General features: G+C 42.6%; 1 protein-coding gene across 1 annotated transcript; it reads left to right on the forward strand.

Annotated features, from left to right (window-relative positions):
• Positions 1–1,581: 1,581 nt before the first annotated feature.
• On the forward strand, positions 1,582–9,484 carry LOC129208356 (stromelysin-1-like). The gene is made up of 10 exons (XM_054830937.1): positions 1,582–1,689; positions 2,520–2,761; positions 2,846–2,994; positions 4,018–4,143; positions 4,700–4,861; positions 4,996–5,149; positions 6,180–6,313; positions 6,856–7,015; positions 8,217–8,317; positions 9,384–9,484. Exons 1-10 carry the CDS (start codon positions 1,582–1,584, stop codon positions 9,482–9,484), a joined length of 1,437 nt encoding a protein of 478 aa, XP_054686912.1.
• The last annotated feature ends 11,466 nt before the right edge of the window (positions 9,485–20,950 follow it).

Below are 20,950 nucleotides of genomic sequence, written 5' to 3' on the forward strand. Positions count from 1 at the left end.
GGGGATCACTTCCCCTTGGCTCAGCTGCCCCACTTTTGAGGTGTTCCTTGAGTGTGTCCTTCTCCTTCCAGGACCAGGAAGGGGGCCTCTGCCCTAATGTGAATGCCTGGGCTAGCTGTCTGCTCTCAAGGACAGGAATTCAGCCCTCAGTGACCAGACAACCCCTGCAGAGCCCCACCAGCCTCGCCAGGATCTGGCCCCATTCCAGCTGCCCAGACCTAGCAGTCCCCCATTTCCCGCTGCGGATGGCCACAAAGGCATGCTGTGCTCTGGGGATCCTTCTGGTACCAACACAGCGCTCTTCAGCAGGAAACAATTTCAGCAAATATGTCAAGTGTACAATATATTTATAACCTCTCTTTTCACAGCTCTATTATCCTGCCAGCTCTGTGGAAGGATGCTTATTTCTCTGCACATGCAACGTCCCACCTATCCTGCAGGGCTGCAGGTGTACCCTAAATCCTGTGTCAGCCCCACACAGAAATCTCAGATACAGAAGGCTGTCTCTGATGGCAGTAGACACCTCTCTTCATGGTTACCAGGACTTTCACTGTCACCTCTGCTTTGTCCTCATTTGTGGCAGTGCATGGATGGTGTGATGGGACGTGGAGCAAAAGTGGACCCAGTGCTAGAACAGACATGATGTTGAGTCTCAGCAGTTCTTACCATCAGTGGAAGACATGGAGAACAGAGGACCGTCTCCTCTGAAGGGGAAAGCCATCAAAGAGTTTGATCCAGAAAACCTCGGTGCTTTTTAAAATAAGAATTACAGAAGGAGACTGGGACATATGAAGTAATTGGGCAATTCTCTGAGAACAGTGGAAACCGCTGAATTAAAGTGGCATGCAAACATCTTGGCTCAGTTTTTCTAATGAGTTTAGCTATTCTGAGAAAAGTGTTTTAATTTCCTTGCAGGACTTCCACATTTTCCTGCAGACAAAAGGACGTTTCATCCAGGTGAGAACTGTATTAAAGAAAAACTGCATAAACAAAGCACTACTTCAGCAAGCAGGTAGTTTCAGTGTTAAGTTTCTAATTTTGAAGGACTCTACCAAAGGGAGAGATGATGGCACTATAATAATCTGCAAAAGTACATGCTCCTGTACAGACAACTACAAAAATAAAACCCTAGATTTTTTTTTTTTTTTCTACTTGTAGTCTACAGTCCTGCAACCTTCCATGAATGATTTTCCCTTTAGGTACTTCAACAACCCATTTGAAATCAATAGGAACTTTGAATGGAAAACATTAAAGAGATATGCTTTGGGTTTTTGAGAGTAAAACTACATTGCAATAACTAAAAGATTAATGAGCTTATTAAAAAGAACTACAGGTCTATTATCTCCTCATTAATTGTATTTCAGTGTTGCAAAACCTGCATAAGGGTGGAACCGGATGAAAGACAGCACTAATCCTTTTTATGATAAAACCATTGTTTTGCATGTGTTCCATTGCTAACTAGAAATTGTGAGAATCAGTGAGTCAGGGGTTGGAAAGCTTTATAAAGGAAACGTATACTACATAAAGGTGAAGCAAGTGCCTGGCAGCCTACAAAGAAGACTTTTCTAAAGGCAAGTGAAAATGAGAATGGAGAACCTCCCACTTCTCCTGTTGTTATGGGCAGCACTTTCTCGTGCTTTACCTGCAGGCACAAGGCAGAAGGAAGAAGGTGGCATACAGCTTACCCAGGTAAGGAAAGTAGACCTCTGGGGAGGAGATCTTTAGCAACTGTTGAGCATCCATTGCAGTCTCTGGAACTAGTATATAGTAGCTGAGGAGACAGTTCTGCAAATTCCAGTAGAATGAATAACATGACTGAGTATTTCTCAAAATAGAGGGGTTGCATTCTGTACCATGATGACAAAGGCTTCTTTAACCCTGACTCATTTTATGTTTTATGTTTTTGTAGAGAGCAATTAGAACTAATTATGCATTCGCTTATGTGTTGATTCTCCAAATAATTAAACACCCAAGTCAGTCTACATTGATTTGTAGTCAGATGGAAATTTGTTTATTTATGTGACTTCTGGTATTATGAGACATATCTCTTCATAAAATAAGAATATTATTTTTTCTGAATTATTACTCTCAAAAAATGTAGGTAAATGAGATACTACTGCTGAAATTTTGTATTCAGTCATATATTTCAAACACTTTCTGCACTGCCTGCTCTAAAGGACTCTGGGTAACCCTAGAGCACAGGGTAAGTGGAGGGTACATTACCAGAAAATAATCAATTTATTAGACAAATGCTAATTCTGAATGTATTCTGAGTAAACTGCAAAACATTTATAGTGATAATATAATGCAAAAAATTGTCATTAGGAGAAAAATATTCATATAGGCTTTAACAAACTCTATTACCCATGTTCCCAAGGAGTAGAAAGAAAAGTAGTAAAGGTACATGTCTGAGGTGGTATTAGTATAATTTTTTACAAGCTTCAAAAGCAAGCACCATTGACTGTCCTAAAATGGTTGGGGTTTTTTTGGTTTTTTGGTTTTTTTTTTTTTTTCATTAGAAGTACCTGGAAAATTACTATGGCTTTAAGAAAGATGGGGAATCTTTCATTTGGAAAAGTAATAGTCCAATGACCAAGAAAATAAAAGAAATGCAGGAGTTCTTTGGTCTGGAAGTGACGGGGAAAGTGGATTCTGGCACTTTGGACCTGGTACAGAAACGTCGCTGTGGGTTCCCTGATGTAGCCGGGTTCACCACCTTTGCAGGAGAGCCAAAATGGGCAAAACAAGTTCTGACATACAGGTAATTATAGTGGAATTCTTAATGTAAAGACAGTGTGCTACACAGTGTAAGAACACCACTCTTTCTCTACTTTATATTTGAAAGGATATTAAACTACACACCAGACCTACGTCCAGTAGATGTCAATGCATCAATCAAGAAAGCGTTAAGTGTTTGGAGCAGTGTGACACCACTGAAATTCATCAAGAAGGACAGAGGTGATGCAGACATAATGATCTCCTTTGCAGCCAGAGGTAAAACTCTATGTAACCATTATGAGTTATTGCCAAGTTACTGTCTATATAGAGCAGTTGAACTGAAATGCTAACGATTTCTTCTCATGGGTAGCATGTGCAAAGTTCAGTGTCAGGTTGAACAAGTAGACAGAAAAACACAGTTCCTGCTCAAGGTGCTATGGCTATAATTCTTGAAGAACTTTGGGGGAGGATATAGAGGCAGATGAAGAGAAGGAGGGAGAAAATAAATGAAGCGTGCTGCCTGTAGTTCACTGGATCTATACCTGGTATATGATGCCCAATGTGTGCACAAACAACAAGAGTTTTATGGCTTGTAGGATATAAGCAGGCTCAGAGCATTATGGAGTGGGTAGCTCTAGTTACACTCCTGGGATTAGTCATATGTTTTGTGTGAGCTAAATAAGTTCTAGACAGACTCGAGGCTTATATTTTTGGCATTGCCCTAGGGGTAGACTTACCAGCAGCCTTCCCTCTTTCATTAACAGTCATGCACGCATGCATTCTTCTAGTCGGCTCTTCTGTTCCCACCCAAACATATCCACTCATCTGGGTTATGCAGAGTGTGCAGGCGCCGCACGTAACCTCTATGTCCTTAAATCCTTTTCTTGAGACTACATTCAAGGGCTTACAGTCTTTCCAGGATCTTACTTCTGCCATCAACACTTAAATTATCAGTCAGGTTCAGGTAACCACCTGGAGGCTGCTGACACAGAGTTTGTGAAAATTTTACCTTATAAGCAAAAAAGGAAATAAATTTCAACCTAAACCATATCCTCCTCTTCCCTCGCAGCAGAAGTATGTAAATGTCCACCCACTTCTTGAGGAAATCGAGATTTTACTTCCACTGCATCAGATAAAAGTTTCCTAAGTTTTCCCTGTGAAAAATAGAGCTTTTTTCAAATCTGTGTAGAAGGGGAACTTGAAAGTTTACAAAATCTGCAGAGCAGAGAGCTCTGTGCATGGCTGACATCTGTTACCTCCATAACCCTCAGTCAGCTGTGTATGGGACTTGCTCCTCAGCTCACAATGACTTCATGCCCTTTGACGGCCCAGGAGGGTCCATTGCTCATGCCTATGCCCCTGGCAAGGACTTTGGTGGAGATGCTCACTTCGATGAGGACGAAACCTGGACCAAAAGCACAGAGGGTAGGTAACTAAATTCTCCAAGCCCTTCCTGAAGCAGGGTGTATATGAAATCAAGGGTGTAGTGTCTCTCCTCTCTTCCTTAAGAAGTGCTTAAAAATGGGACTGATTTGAAGGAGCATTGGGCAGCTGGTTTCCATAGTTATAAAAAGCCTCTGAGCCCTCTGGTTTAAAAAGTTAAGGCCCCAGCTGAACTTCTGCCATGGACTGGGTGGAGATCTATTTGGGAGAAAGCTGAAGGACCTGGCAGCCCCCTTCTCCCCACTCCTTCATCCTATTTGTCTGTCCCCACAGAGTTACCTCACCTGCACTCATCCAGGGTCCTTCTCCCACACTGACTTTTGCAGGATTTACAGACTGTTTCCTTGTACTCTGCTGTAATAATTACATTATTTTTCTTTCTCTATAGAATTTAATTTCCAATTGAATTTCCCATAACAGCTTCACTTGCTTAGGCAAGTAGTTCTGAAAGATTCTGACCTACCTTATGTCCTTCATGTTTTCAGGACCAATGAAAAGACACAGCTCTCCTATTACGTGCTTTGTTTGTTGTTTTCAGGTACGAACCTGTTTTATGTTGCTGCCCATGAGTTTGGCCATTCACTGGGACTTTTCCATTCCAAAGACTCCAATGCTCTGATGTACCCAGTTTATAGGAAATTTGACCCTTCAGTATTCCCTCTTCATCAGGATGATATTAATGGCATTCAGTACCTCTACGGTAATTCACAATTACTAATCAACTAGTGCTTATAATTTCAAAGACTTTACAATACCTTCCAGTGACATTTTTGTGTACTGGATATACCTGGTTCATTTCTTACTTTAATTTATTCCATAAACTGCTTCTTTTAGGACCTTCTAACACCCACAATGACCAACGCGAATCTACCGAGATTAAAGACCCAACTGAGTCTAAAGAACCTACGTTGCCAAATACCTGTGACCCCAGTTTAACTTTTGATGCTGTTACCACTTTCCGTGGAGAAATAATGTTCTTTAAAGACAAGTAAGCCAGCATTCTGAAAGTAAAATAGCTGGGTATCATTTTTATATTATGCCCCGCAGCATGGAAAAATAATTTTACTGAGAATATCAGCTATTCTAGGCAGGAAGGTGAGACAAGCTATCAGGATAAGATGTGGGAGGTAAAAAGAGAGAGAGTGGTGGAGAAACAGAGATATGTATAAGGAGGAAGATCACCTTTGAAACAGGGCATGCTATGAATAGGATGGAGAGAGATGGCTCCTCTGAAACCATCGGCTGTAAGCAAGTCCCAAGTGTTCGGCATCTGGGAGAGTTCAGCTTTGGCAAAAAGGCACCACCAGACCTGGGACACTCAGCATCTTCATTGCTGTCCTTGCCTTGAGAGAGCTGAGCGATTACCAGTCCTGACACAATACTCACTTGAAGAGTCCCTGCAGTGGTGATTTAGTGTAATAATAAAAGGATAATTGATTCAGTGTTAAACTCAGACAAACTGTCCCTCTCCAGGGCATAAAGACAGCCAAAGACTTGAGAAGAGGTAAAAGAGCTGACTGCCCTCTTTTCATGTGGTAGGGCTGTGCTTCCCCTGCTTCAGACTCTTCCCAAAATCAACATTAAAGCGAGTTTTGACCTCAGAGTTTGGAGTTCACAAATCCAGTAAAGTGATATTTTGCAGAAGATCCCCACACCGACTGTTTCTCTAAGCTGGTGTTGGTAATCCCAGGGTGGGGTTTCATTCCCAAAATCTTACCCCATACCAGCCATGTGAGCCAGTCTCTCTAGGCTCCCTTTCTGCGTAAGGGAAAATAATAACTGTTTTGACAAAACAGTTAATCTGACCTATTTTAGATGTCTGCATCAAGATGAGAGGAATTCCACCATGGAAATAACTTTCTTTTGGTTGGCATTACAGGGAGCTTAGGGTGACTAACTCAGGGTACATGGCTGGCTTTATTCCCATAAATCCTGCCCTGGTTGCCATGATGTGGTTTCATCCATTAATGTGTGTGAACGTCTGATTTTATTTAAAACCTGTTCTACATTTACGTAAGGCATTTTTGGCGCAAGCATCCTGCAGTCCAAACAGCCGATTTTAATTTAATATCTTCATTCTGGCCACGGCTGCCACCTGGTGTTGATGCTGCATATGAAATTCCTGAAAAAGACAAAACTGTCATTTTTAAAGGTAAAATGTTGTCTTTTTATTTTCCTGTGATGTCTTTCCAAGTAGCCTTGAGAGTTTGTGTCTGACCTAAAAAACACTTACGCTCTTTCTGTAGGATTCCACAAGCTTTAATTTAGTGCAATAAATTGGTGTTTTTCGATCACAGAGATAACAAAAATATTATCCAAGATAAGGAATATGTATCTTATTTTTTAATGTCAATATAGAAAATTTCCTCTGCCAAAATAAATGTCATTATTTTCCTTTTTTTTCTGGAAAATTATCTATTGAATTTAAAAATTATAACATTCGTTCCTTCCTAGCTTGTGGAAAACTAACATAAGTATGACAGAAGACTGAAATTTCAGTTTTCATAAAATGTGGTGTGAAGAACTATTCTTGCTTTTTTTTTTTTTTTAACTGGAACTAGTATGTAGAATGTTTTCAAGTAATCATTATTTTCTCTCTGCATTTTTCCATTAAAAGATTAGCTTTGATGAAAAAGATGTGTCATTCCCAGAAGAAGATTCTGATAACACATTTTCATCAACTTGTCTTGATAGGTAATGAATTCTGGGTTGTGAGAGGAGATACCATACTTCCTGGATACCCCCAAAAAATCCACACCCTGGGCTTTTCAAAGGATATTACCAAAATTGATGCTGCATTTTATAATGGAAATGAGGGGAAAACATATTACTTCATAGCGGACAAATTTTTGAGGTAATATTTCCTGTGCTACTTTCATAAATAAGAGCAAACATAATCACATGATCAATATCCTGTCATAAGTTAGGATGTATTATTCACACTCTTTGGGTAATCTCTTTCAGTATCACAACTGGCTATGGAAAAAACTTGAAAGGGAAGTGAAGCAGTACTTTTAGCTTTCCTTTTAATTGATTTAATTATTTAAGAGTTCTTTCTTTCAGTTATTTATTTATTTTAATTTAACTGCCTTGCGGGGGGGGGGAAGCCATCCTGCAACTCCACAAGTCAGGTCAAGAAATCAGTCAGAACATTGCTATTTATATAAAACTTTTCCTGTGGGGAGAGAAAAAGTCTTCCAGTTACTGACAGAATTATCTGCTGTGCGTGGTTATTATTTCCTCTTTTCAATCCAATCCCTACTGCTCAGGTTTGTGTTACAGGACATATATTTCTAACAAAGGAGGTGCTCCTATAACAGAAGCAGCAGGTAACCTGAACTTTTACAGGTGAATGACACAAGTTCTCTTTCCTGCCACCACAATGCCCCAGTCATTGTAACATACAGAGATCATCCTGAAGTAACTATTCAGCCACATATTTGTAGCTTAAGCAGAAGACCAGACTTCCAAATCTAAGTTCAAACTCTCACAGCTGAGCAGTTTGTCTGATCATTAAATCTCTTACCGAGCAAAGTTATCAGAAGGAAAATGCTTTCAGAAGTGTTCTTATTCCAGCACTGATAAAGTGCACTTCACTAAAATTGTAACAGCCTGCTACGAGTAATTTAAGTAAAATTACTTAAAATTACTTACAACTTAAGAAAAAATCATTTCATTTTTCCTGATAAACATTTCTTACAGAGAGGAATCCTGAAAGCAATCTTTTTATAATCTTACAAATCTAACTTATGTTTGAGATAAGATTATCTACCTCTCCTTTAGGTACAGTCTCTTAGAAAAAATATTTAGCAGACCTATGATTATGGTTCAAATATTAGGCATTCTTGAGCTGATGTAAACAGAAGCAATTCTTCCAGTGCAGCTAACAGAGTAATGATTATTTATGGCACATCATGTTGGTCTCAACACTACCTAAATGATACTGAAAGTCTTCAATGAACTTAGTTACCTGTAGAAGGTAATAAGGTGAGCTGAATTAATCATCAGTTGTTTACAGTTTTCATTGACACCAGGTTGTTTATCATTTTCCTCAGTTATGACAAAAGAAGTCAGTCTATGGACAGAAAGCCCATACTGATAAGCAATGAATTTCCAGGAATTAACGGAAAGATCGATGCTGTTTTTCAACATGAAAGTGAGTTACTGTTCTTAAAAAAATCTGCATGAAATGCTCAGGGTTGTAGGGCTGAGAGTGCTTGGACAAAGAAAGGCATTTCTAAATGCTGCTCATTGCCCTCAGGATGACCAAGACGACCCTCAAATAGTCACGTAACACTCCCATGCTTCACTTTACCCCCTTGAAAAATAGTGCGGATATACCTTTGGTGACAGGCTGAAAATCACTTCACAGCTGGAAAGGCCAGCTCTAAGGGACAGATTGATAAATCTGTATTCATGTTGCCGTGCATCTCATACCGTGAAGAGCAGTACTCAAAATAGTGGCATCTCAAAAACATAAGATCTACCTACTGTGAGCAAGGCTATCACAGCCTGGCCCTCTGACATAAAATGGCACTGCTTTGAGAATAATAATTGGCACTAGCTTCTCCTGTATGAAGGAGAATGTTACTTAGACAGGGAGGTGCTGGAACAGACTCAAGGGTACATCCACACTGCCAAATGGCACAGCTTTCTCATTGTATCCTGGCTCCTCATCTCTTGATCATCAAAACCCATGCATGTTAATTGCTTCCCAGCAAATCTATCAGCTTCCTCCAAAATGAGTATTACATGTGGTGCTGGGCATCCTTAACTGCAGCCCTCACTCTTGGAGGGCAGTGTGGATGCAGCTGCCCCAGGCTGGATCTCTCCTTTACCTGCACCCTTGCCGTGCTCTGTGCCACACTCCAGGCTGTGCAATACCTCCCCACAGGTGGCTAGAAATACACCCTTCTGGGGGGTTTCAACACAGCCATTGCAGAACAGCAAATATTTTAAACTGCAGAAACAAACAGGATAAATTTTTTGTAGGGTCACCTCATGGGATTCATTAAGTATATTACAGAGGGTGTGCATGGCTGTTTTACTATGGATGGTGTCCCCATGCCACTGTGCACCATTTTGCAGAGGTTACACATGGGAGCACATGCTGTTGGCAGTGCAAGCGTATCCAAAGCTTTTTTGAGCCCTTTCTAGATGTTGTTAAAGCATGCTAATCTTTACACTTGCGATATCATAGTTCATCTGTGTTTTTTCCATAGATTTCTTTTATTTCTTCTGTGGAAGAAAGCAATTTGAGTTTGACCCTGATAAGAAGAGAGTTACACGCCTCCTAAAGACAAACTTCTGGTTCCCATGTTAAAAAGATGAAATCTATAATGGTGTTGGAAAGAATGTAGTGTTATTGCACTAGAAACACTTTTGTTTGTTTTAAATATGGAACGTATAGGTACTTCAGCATCAGTCATCAAACCTCAGCCCCTGCACAATCTGTGTTTCTGTAAGAAAACAAAAGAACAGTATTTAACATACTGATGTGTATATATGTACGTAATTAACATCAGAATTGCTACCTTATGAAAGAACAATGCAGGTGTTACTTTTGATACAGAATTGTGTCTTGTTTTATTTTTGCCACCATCTTATTTTCACTCTTTGTGCTCTACATCACCCTACACAGTCCCCTATCAGCCAGGAGTCCACAAGGAAGAGCATTTCTGTTCCTAGAATTGCTTTCAACCAGTTTTAAGTATTTCAAAGTTAAGCAAGCAGGCTAATCAAAGCTCTCTCATAATTATGGAGACACAGAGGAGTTAGAGAAAGCAATCCCTCCCAGCCTGCAGTGGGTGCCTAGGGGTGGAAGTGCTCCTTCTCATTACTCACTGGAGAGGCAACCTGTGTGAGCAGTTTATGTTAGATGCCTGATTATAGAAAGATAAATTCAGGTGCGATGAACCCTACCAGAAGATATTTATTGATGATTAAAGGCTCATCTTCCCAAACACAGGAACAGAGGGGTGCACTGGCATGTTGGGGAGCCTCAGTCACCCCTGACCTGCCTCTGCTCTCCTCCAGATGTCCTGAGGGAGCCTCAGTCCATGGGCTGGGGGACACTCATCACCATGTGTCAACGGGAAAGGGTCCCCATCACTTCACAGGCTGAGGGGTCACTGCCAGGGAAGTGGGGAACAGTATGCAGAGGAAGAGCATTTGGCAATTCTGTAAAAATTATTATATCATGTTTGAAGGGGACTGTGGGAATGTGGAAGATTTATTATGGGGTGATTAGGGGAAGCACCAAAGGCAGGGAAATGGAAGTATCAAGGTAGATTGGGGAATCACAGAATCACAGAATGGTAAGGTTTGGAAGGGACCTCTGGAGATCATCTAGTCCAACCCCCCTGCTAAAGCAGGATCACACAGAGCAGGTTGCACAGGATTGCGTCCAGGCAGGTTTTGAATATCTCCAGAGAAGGAGACTCCACAACCTCTCTGGGCAGCCTGTTCCAGTGCTCGGTCACTCTCAAAGTGAAGAAGTTTTTCCTCGTATTGAGACAGAACTTCCTGTGTTCCAGTTTGTGCCCATTGCCCCTCGTCCTGTCACTGGGCACCACTGAAAAGAGTCTAACCTCTTCCTCTAGACATTCAGCCTTGAGATATTTATAAATATTCATGAGATCCTCCACCAGTCTTCTCTTCTCCAGGCTAAACAGACCCAGCTCTCTCAGCCTTTCCTCATAAGAGAGATGCTCCAGTCCCCTCATCATCCTCGTAGCCCTCCGCTGGATTCTCTCCAGTAGTTCCCTGTCTTTCTTGAGCTGGGGAGCCCAGAACTGGACACAGAACTCCAGATGTGGCCTCACCAGGGCAGAGTAGAAGGGGAGGAGAACCTCCCTTAACCTGCTGGCCCCACTTCTGAATGCACCCCAGGATACCATTGGCCTTCTTGGCCACAAAAGCACATTGCTGGCTCATGGATAACTTGTCCACCATGACTCCCAGGTCCTTCTCTGCAGAGCTGCTTCCCAGCAGGTCAACCCCTAACCTGTACTGGTGCTTGGGGTTATTCCTCCCTAGGTGCAGCACCCTACACTTGCCCTTGTTGAATTTCATTTGGTTCCTCTCTGCCCAACTCTCTAGCCTGTCCAGATCTCTCTGAATGGCAGCGCAGCCTTCTGGTGTGTCTGCCAGTCCTCCCAGTTTAGTATCATCAGCAAATTTGCTGAGGGTACACTCTGTCCCTTAATCCAGGTCATTGATGAATATGTTGAATAAGACCAGACTCATTACTGACCCCTGGGGCACACCTCTAGCTACCGGCCTCCAACTAGACTCTGCGCTGCTTATCACAACCCTCTGGGCTCTGCCATTCAGCCAGTTCTCAACCCACCCAACTGTCCACTTATCCAACCCAGACTTCCTAAGCTTGCTTATGAGGATGTTATGACACACAGTGTCAAAAGCCTTGCTGAAGTCAAGGTAGACAACATCCACTGCTCTTCCTTCATCCATCCAGCCAGTCATGCTGTCATAGAAGCCTATCAGATTGGTCAGGCAAGATTTCCCCTTGGTGAATCCATGTTGACCACTCCTAATAACCTTCTTTTCTTTCACATGCTTATTGATGACCCCCCCAGAACGAGCTGTTCTATCGCCTTTCCAGGGATGGAGGTGAGGCTGACTGGTCTGTAGTTTCCTGGGTCTTCCTTCTTGCCCTTTTTGATGAGGAGAGTGACATTGGCTTTCCTCCAGTCCTCAGGCACCTCTTCTGTTTTCCATGACCTTTCAAAGATGATGGAGAATGGCATAGCAATAACATCTGTCAGGTCCCTGAGCACTTGTGGGTGCATCCAATCAGGGTCCATGGATTTGTGGGTGCTGAGTTTGCGTAAATGATATCTAACCCGATCCTCCTCAACTAAGGGAAGTTCTTCCTTTTGTGAGACTTTCTCTTCTACCTCCAGGGTCTGGGATTCCTGAGGGACAGCCTTAGCAGTAAAGACTGAATTAAAGAAGGCATTCAATAACTCCGTCTTCTCTGTATCCTCCATTACCAGGGCACCCACCTTATTCAGCAGCGGGCCCACATTTTCCCTAGTCTTCTTTTTGCTGAACAGATTTGGGAAAATAGTGGGATAAGAGGATGAAGAGAGCTGGTTGCGTACAAACAGGCTGCAGGTCAGTGTGCTTCTTTGGCCATGCCCTGTATGTTTGATCCTGTCTTCTCAGTAAATCATATCTTATGTGTGGGTGAGATCTTTCTACATGTGTTTGGGTGAACTTCAGCTGGACTGGCTACCGCGTAGGTTAAGAGGTCAGAGCACCAGCAGCTGGAGCATGGCTGCAAGCTGCAGGGACTTACACCTAACTGGGGATAGAGGAGGTGGGGTGGCAACTACTGGGAGGACCGCGTGTCAGAGCCTGGCTGCTGAGGCCATCCACACTGTATTTGCATGTCAGTGTTCCACCAGTGGATGGAAGTCCCCATCAGCCAGAGGGGAGGAATGGGATGGGGTCACCAGTCATTTTTGTATTTGTCCAAGTGCTCCATGATTGCTGTCTGTGATGATCTCTATGGCCAGCCCCATGGCTCTCTGGACCTGGGGGACAGACATGCAGCAACTGCCAGTTCATGTCTGCTGACAATAATCGCACTGCTGCTTGAAGTCAGGCATCACCTGATAGTGCTCCACAGGGTCCATAAGTATGCAGATGGACAGCTAGCAAGATCTAAGGTCTTAGAGGAGGTATCTTTTCTTTTATACATCTAAAAAAAATCTCTCCCAGTACACACTGTCTCCCTCTCATTAGACAACTTCTCAAAAAAAAAAAAAAAAATCAAAAAACAGAGAAAAGATAGTTCTTCTGTTTGATTCCTGTTCTCCATTGTCATGGTTTAGCCCCAGCTGGCAGCTCAGCACCATGCAGCCGCTTGCTCACTCCCCCCACAGTGGGATGGGGGAGAGAATTGGAAGACTCAAAGTGAGAAAACTCATGGGTTGAGATAAAGACAGTTTAATAGGAGAAACACAAAAAGGAAAATAATAATAATATATAGAAAACAACTGATGAATAGCACAATTTCTTACCATCTGAAGTCAACACTACACACAACCCCCATCTGCCCAGCCTCCCAGCCCACAAGTGCAAGCAAAAAAAGACAAGGAATTCCCCACTTCCCATGCGCAGGCAGGTGTTCAGCCATCTCCAGGAAAGCAGGGCTCCATCACACATAATGGTTACTTGGGAAGACAAACACCATCACACCGAAATCAATGCTGTGCAAGATCCCCAACTACCACACCTCTCAGCCCACCGCCCAGTTATAAATGGAACATGACGTTGTATGGTATAGAATATCTCTTTGGTCAGTTTGGGTCAGCTGTCCTGGCTGTGTCCCCTCCCAGCTTCCTGGGTGCCCCCCACATTATTGTTGGCAGGGCAGTATGAGAAGCTGAAAAGTCCTTGACTGCTTGGCAACAACTAGAAACACCAGTGTGTTATCAACATTGTTCTCATCCTAAATCCAAAACACAGCACTATACCAGCTGCTAGAAAGAAAAGTAACTCTATCCCTGCTGAAACCAGGACATCTGTGAATCATAGAATCATAGAATGGTTTGGGTTGGAAGGGACCTCAAAGATCATCTAGTTCCAAGCCCCTGCCGTGGGCAGGGACACCCTCCACTAGACCACATTGCCCAAAGCCTCATCCAACCTGGCCTTGAACACTTCCAGGGAGGGGGCATCCACAGCTTCTCTGGGCAGCCTGTTCCAGTGCCTCACCACCCTCACAGGGAAGAATTCCTTTCTAACATCTAATCTAAATCTACCCTCTTTCAGTTTAAAGCCATTACCCCTTGTCCTATCACTACACTCCCTGATAAACAGTCCCTATACAGCTTTCTTGTAGGCTCCTTTAGGTACTGGAAGGCTGCTTTAAGGTCTCCCCGGAGCCTTCTCTTCTCCAGGCTGATCAACCCCAACTCTCTCAGCCTGTCTTCACAGGAGAGGTGCTCCAGCCCTCTGATCAGCTTCATAGCCCTCCTCTGGACTCACTCCAACAGCTCTATGTCTTTCTTGTACTGGGGACCCCAGAGTTGGACGCAGTACTCCAGATGGGGTCTCATCAGAGTGGAGTAGAGGGGGAAACACAGAATGACTGAGGCTGGTTGGACCTCTGGAAGTCATCTGGTCCAACCCTCCTGCTCAAGCAGGGCCGCTTAGAGTGGGTTGCTGAGGCTCTAGGTGGGTTTTGGAGATAATACTTCTGCACATATCCAAAGCAGGAGACTCCGCTACTTCACTGGGCAACCTGTGTCAGTAGTTGGTCACCCTCATAATAAAAAAGAGTTTCCCGATGTTCAGAAGGAACTTCCTGTGTTTCAGTTTGCGCCTATTGCCTCTGGTCCTGTCAGGACAAGGCAATTGTATTGTATTGATACATATAATTGTATTACATTAATGCAATGACATATTTCAAGACAGTTTATGGAACCTTTTTTCTGATGAAATTTTAAAACCCCTAGAGGCAGGACTACTCAAATGGGGCACTCCAGTGTGGATCTAGACACTGAGCAATTTTTATCTGAATTCTATCAAGGTCCAAAATATATTATGGTACTCTCAGTCTAGCAAGACAGATACTGCTGCCACACCCTGCTGTGGAGGTGGCAAACAAGAGTTTGCTGACCCAGCAGAACTACAGTCAAAATGATTAGTTTTATTACAGCACCTGCAGAAAAGGAAATGAGTAGCTCTGGTGTCTGATAGTGCCACGGTCAGGGAAGCAGTTTCTTCTAACTAACATGAATGTTTCTATTGAATTTAGCAGACAATATTTCAGTGCTGTTTATTTGATTCTTATCATTCACCCCATGCTGTTCTTGTTTTCTAATTCTGGTTTTCCTTCACATTTCTGGTATGGCTTTTTGAGTGGTCTCACAACTGCAAGACTTAATCAGTCCATGGTGGCACCTATAACAGTAAAAGCCAAAAAGAGATCCATGAAAGGTTTGGCTCACACTTTATAGATTTTTAGTTCCTTAAGGAAGTTTCTAACCACCTCTGAGTTTGAGTTGTTTTCTTCAGTTATCCCTTCTGCTGATCCTCCTCTACATTACCTGTGCCTGGCATAGCACTGACATTGTGGTTAACTGCACTAGATCATGTTATTTTAAATGGGTTAATCTCTTCTGGCTCTAATCTTTCCAACTTTTTGTTTAAATATTCTTTTTCAGAGGCGATTATAATTCTCAGAGCAAAACTGGCTTGTCCTAGACCTTTCATGATTGTTTCATAGTTTTCTGGCTCCTAAATACTTACCTGACTAGTTCTTCCTTGGTGTTGATGATTTACGATTAGTTGGGATTCTTTCCTTCCTTATGTCACTAATGGCGCACACAGATGATCATACTAATCGTTGAATATGAAGTCTTGGATCTGTAGCAGAAATAGAGTTTAACCTTCTTTAGTAGTATCAGTCTTTATATATTTCAGCTTATTTTATTGTTGGATGTTGGTGCCTTTTTTTACTTCACAATTCTTTTGAAAATCTCTGATACTACTGACAAGTCAGCCTCATCATTTGAGAGAAAGCAAGCTTTTGAACTGAAGATCATTGACCTATGGTCAATATCCTGTACTCTTCTGAGATGCAGTTTTGGACCTGGAATCTGAGTTGGTATATTCATTGTCTGTGGTAGAGTAAGTCCAAGCATTTCAGTTACAATTTTCTGTATTCTAAACACACTAGATTTTTCCATGCTATAGCAAATTTCTAGCCTGTTTGCATGGAAAATTGGGTGAAGACAAAAGTCTCTTCACAAGGAACAGGCTTATCACCTGGATCTATCTCCGTTCAGATAACAAAAATGACCTTGTTTACTTCCATGTTTTATTTACAACGGTCTAGTTTATTGTGGTGTTCACTGTCTTGTCTTGGAGGACATTTTGCCTACATCTGAATGTATCTATTTGCATTTTTTTTTGCCAAGGACTCCATAGTGTGTCCATCAGACACAGTCCTGGAGGTCCAACATGGAAGGCCCAGGGAAAAAAAGTTTGGCTTAGGTGTTCTCTTTCTTAACATTTATTTGTTTTCTTCTTTTCACACATTCACTCTGCCTGGAAGGGATAAATGCCCTTTGATATTGTTATTGGTGTGATTACATATGTAGTATGATAATAGGTAGGGCTGTGGTAGTGAACCAAAAAGCTATGGTGTAATGATTTAGACACCCAGAAGTAAAAGACCCCGGAGAGTTTACCACCTAAGTAAAACAGACGAAGGTAACAGAAAAGAACAAAATTAAAATGAATCCATTTAACTACTATTTGCAGGAAGTTGTTCATAGCAAAAAGTTGGCTTGGGTTTAAGGAAATGTGGGAGAAAAAAACCCCTTTCTTGATGACAGAAGCTGCAGATTTGTGAGTTCAGAAGCACTGAAGGCAACTCAGAACCGCAAAGAGGCATGTCTCAGCTGCCATTGGTATTCCAGAGAAAATAGTTAAAAGCTGCCAAGGTGCAGGCTTTGTTTCCAGATGATTCCCTGGCAGCCTCTGAACTGCTATCTGGCTGGTCTCCAACCAGCTCATTCGTGTTTGCTCCCTGCCAGCAATACAACTGCCCTTGCAGGTTCACAAGCGGTAGCTGTCTCACAGAACGTCATGGCATTGGTGTCATGCATCCAGCTGGGGGTCTGTGAGCCCATAGCCCAAATGGTCCAAAGCCCCGGGGCATATGCAGATTTATATCAGTGCAGAGACATTTATCTCTTCTTGCTGTCTCTTTCAGGGTGTTTTACATCTGCACAGCTTGTGTGACAACCTCCAGGTTTAGAGGCAAAGGACTTCAAGCCAGTAAGGTTGGCTCCACAAGGCATCCCAGGGCCTGTCTGCCTAGGACACAGCAGAGAGGGTCCCATCCCAGGCAACAGCTCCGCTGCAGGGCTGAAGAATTTGATTTGTGTGTTCAGTAAACAGGTGCTTGGCACGGAAAGTGGCAGTCCTTCCCTTCTCCTTTTACTGAAATCATTGATGATGCCATGTCTGAGACTGTGGAAGTCACTGAGGTGTAACTCAGGCACTGCCCCAGTCTGTGACTTGTCACATTGAATTTCTCTTGTACAATAGAATAATTAGGACTGATTCAGCACCTGACATCCTGAGCCCTATCACAGTGGCCTTTGGACTAGAGTGTGGTTTGAACTATACCATTGTGCTCCTGACACTGCCCAGCACAGCACCCTGGTTTGTAAACAGAGTGACTGATCATTCTCTTGGAGCACAATCAACAGCATTTCTATAAAGGAAATGTTTAACATTGGGTGATGTTAAGCCACGAGCTTGTGCAAACTTTAAGACCTCTGACTTGAAGGGTTGCCTTTGGCTTTTTCATCTTGGTATTAAAATGTACTTGGCTCATTAAGAGAAAATTCCTAATGAATTCTCTAACTTCATGCGAATATCTGGCAACCAGTCAAATACTGCTGCACAATGACATGATTTATATCTTTGACACTTCAGTCTTTGCATGAAAAGTGACATTCTCCAAGGAAAATAGCTTGTTTCAGGAAAACATGCTGGATTTGCAGAAAGATTTTTATTTTGTTGCTTCAAAAAGATTGGAAACACATGAAGAGATTAGGATATGCGTAAAAGCACAGAATGAACATAAAAGTACTTCCTGCAAGAATGATGACTACTTCGTAGTGCCACCTGTTACTCAGAAAGCAATTGCAAACATCATTGTGACATAGTATAACAGTAAACAATTCTTAGAAATATGAAGTACCGTTTTTAATTTTTGTAGTATTAAAATTACAGAACTACTAATCAAAGTTCCCTTTTCTATAGTAATTCTGTAGTGAGAGACTTTGATTTAGGGAAATCCCACTGTGATTCACACTGTGAATTTATATTTTCATTATTTAGTCAGGGGTGTGGGTGGAAGTCTCTCCTTAGGGAAAGAAGGATGAAAGCCATTAGAAAATTTTAAAATATTCTCAGATATAACTAGGAGAAAAGGGAAATAGCCTGTAGAGTCAAATGCAAGCCCTAGGTAAGTGAGGTACAAAGCCAATGGAAATTACTGAGACAGAAAATTGTTTGAGGCTAGGAAACTCTTCTGGGAAAATATGTTTCCTCTTATGTTCTGCCTGAATGTCCTTTTCAGTCAATGCTGGAAAGAAGAAATGTGCTGGATAGATGTCTGGCAGTGCTTACATTCCTATGCAGATTTAACAAACAAGGAAAAGTGAGTAGAGTACCTATAAAAGGGACACTTGGATGTCTCTTGCCTCAACACAAACAAAAAGGGTGCAGTTTTTCTGGGGAAGAAGTGTGCAAATAAAGCAAGATTATTGCTAATACAGGAAGACACAAGCCTGTACTGTCTGGATGTACAATGGAAAAACCCTTGAAAACACTGGCCCTTTCTTAACAACGGTGTCAACCCCCTCTTCCTTATGTACACGGTTTGGGTTTAGCAATGACTTAGCCAGACCTGGTGGGGTGATTCAGGGCGACCCAAGTGAGGTACCGACGCTCGTGGTCCAGGCAAGAGCTGCCCCTGATGCAGGCCCAATGTATTATGAGTTATCCAAATCTGGTACCCTGATAGAAGTGAAGCTGCTGCAGCTTCATGCCTCTAGGTCCAGCTAACAGCGAGGACGAGCACGTATTTCCAGTAGGCACATGCACACACACGTACAAACACATGCACACAAGTACACACACACAGAGACACTATGGATCCCTCAGCAGCTGGGCTCAGACACCCCATCCATCCAGCAGGTGCCCTGGTATGTGCTGGTGTCCCCTGCTGCCTCATGCACACACGTACACAAACAAGTCTCTCTGCCGACCCCAGATGCCACAGCCTCCCCACCTGCTGATCTGGGCTCCCGGTCCCTCAAGTAGCCAACCCACAGAACCCTGGCCTCTCCAGTATCAAGCCCTGGCTTATGGCCACTTTGACACTCAGTTCCCAACCACTTACCCTACTCATTGTCTCATCCAGCTTGATCTTTGTTAGTGCTTGCACACATGCATACGTACCCATTTGGCATGCATGCACCCCAGTCTCTCCAGTCACAGCACCACAGACATAGGGGCCTCCAGCCCTTGGTCCCACCCCAGGGGCTCTCACTGAGACCCCCACTCACACCTCTGCACAGAGGACAGAGCCCCTGGCCCAGGAAAATGGCTAGAAATGGGGTTTAGTGAGAGGCCAGGACAGACTGTGCTGGTCAGGTGCAGGTGCAACACAACCATCCCGCAGGCAAAGTGAGGGACTGTATAGACACCAGTTGGCACTCAGTAAAAATTCTCAAGTATTTCGAGGGGGTCTCACTTTCATTTTGGCATGTTCATGTCTCCTGTTGAGTTTTGAGGTTTTTGTCTGAAAGCAAGTGCTTGAAAAGGAGAAGGTGGCAATGTATTAGCTGCCACACCATGGGAAGAGCAGATGACTGAAACCTCTGCTTCCCTCACTGGAGGGAGATGTGCCAAAGGACACGCAGTAGGAAGCCAATGCAGACAGTGAAACGGGACATGGCTTTGTAGCCCAACACTGTGGAAATTCCCAAGACAGAGGGAAGCCACTGCTTCTTCTTCCTCTTCCTGATGTTATTTAAGGTTTTTCACTTGATGACTCTTCAAATACATAAACGGCTCCCACAGCTAGTGCTGGAGCCCAAGACTTTCTAGTCCTGCCACTGGCTGCCTTGAAAAGCAATTTATTTGAAGTTTCCTGGAAAACAACCAGATGTCCCCTCTCATCCTCTGCTTGACTCAATATCCTCTTGGTCACATTAAAATTTGGCCATAGACCCTTTGCAGAAACATGCAAGTCGGCAGAACCTCTCTGTGTAAGCCGCAACGCAAAATTTCCTAACATTCCCGTCTCAGCCACCAGACGCATCTGATTAATCTGCATCTCTTCTTTGCCTGTATGTGTTTAAACATGCCTATGATGCCTTCAGAAAATAAAAGAAAAAAAGGATAGAAGAAATAAGGAGTTAACTATTCCTTAGGGAAAAAAAAAATAAGAAGAAAGAAACAGAGCTATTGAATCAGGAACTATATAAACCAGCCTATAGAAAAACATGAAGGAGAAATATTTACAGGAAAATAACACTGGTTTAGAAACAGAGTTAGAGAAATTAAGTAGCATTTCACAAATCCCACACACAATTCTTTTTGTTCATGTCTGAAAACCAACATGGATTAAGAATAAGCAACAATGAAGTTTCCTTGGACTATGAACCATGAGGCTGAATCTCTTTACACGTACAAAATCTGTACCATTTGAAGAATTATTGTCCTAGTCATTTCAAATACCATCACTGGACTGTTGCTTCTGCTTTTGACATGTTATGCATTAGCTTTAGTCAATCACTCCAGACAAGTACTGTGACTCGCATTGGAAGGTATAAAGTAATTTGCTTTTCCCAGAAATGATGTCTGCTTTCCTTTACCTAGCTACAATTATGGGGTGCTACACTACAGTGACTGTAGAATTACATACTACGTATGTTATTTTTCCCTGACATTTGGGAAACTAAGTGAAGTACTTCCCAACACAATTAAAATTTTCATGCTGTATTGAGCTCCTTCACTGCAAAAATTGTTTATATATCAGGAAAAAAAAAAGGTAATTGTACTTATTTGTATTTCTCCCTCTCACACTAACATTTACTGTTTCCCTTTTAAGGTTTCCAAGCAGTCTTTTTACCTCTAACAAGGACAGCAACACCAGAACCATTCTGAAAGTTGTTCAGCCTGTACTTGACAACTTCCAGTTAGCAAACATGCAGCCACTTCA

This window comes from Grus americana, chromosome 1 (assembly GCF_028858705.1).
Source record: "Grus americana isolate bGruAme1 chromosome 1, bGruAme1.mat, whole genome shotgun sequence".
NCBI lineage: Eukaryota > Metazoa > Chordata > Aves > Gruiformes > Gruidae > Grus > Grus americana.

Bases quoted from the DNA above. Each gene is read 5' to 3' on its own strand.
- LOC129208356 (XM_054830937.1), top strand. From the start codon at position 1,582: ATGAGAATGGAGAACCTCCCACTTCTCCTGTTGTTATGGGCAGCACTT. The intron at 5,150-6,179 runs GTAAGCCAGCAT...CATTTACGTAAG, and splicing joins ATAATGTTCTTTAAAGACAA to GCATTTTTGGCGCAAGCATC. The intron at 6,314-6,855 runs GTAAAATGTTGT...TTGTCTTGATAG, and splicing joins CAAAACTGTCATTTTTAAAG to GTAATGAATTCTGGGTTGTG.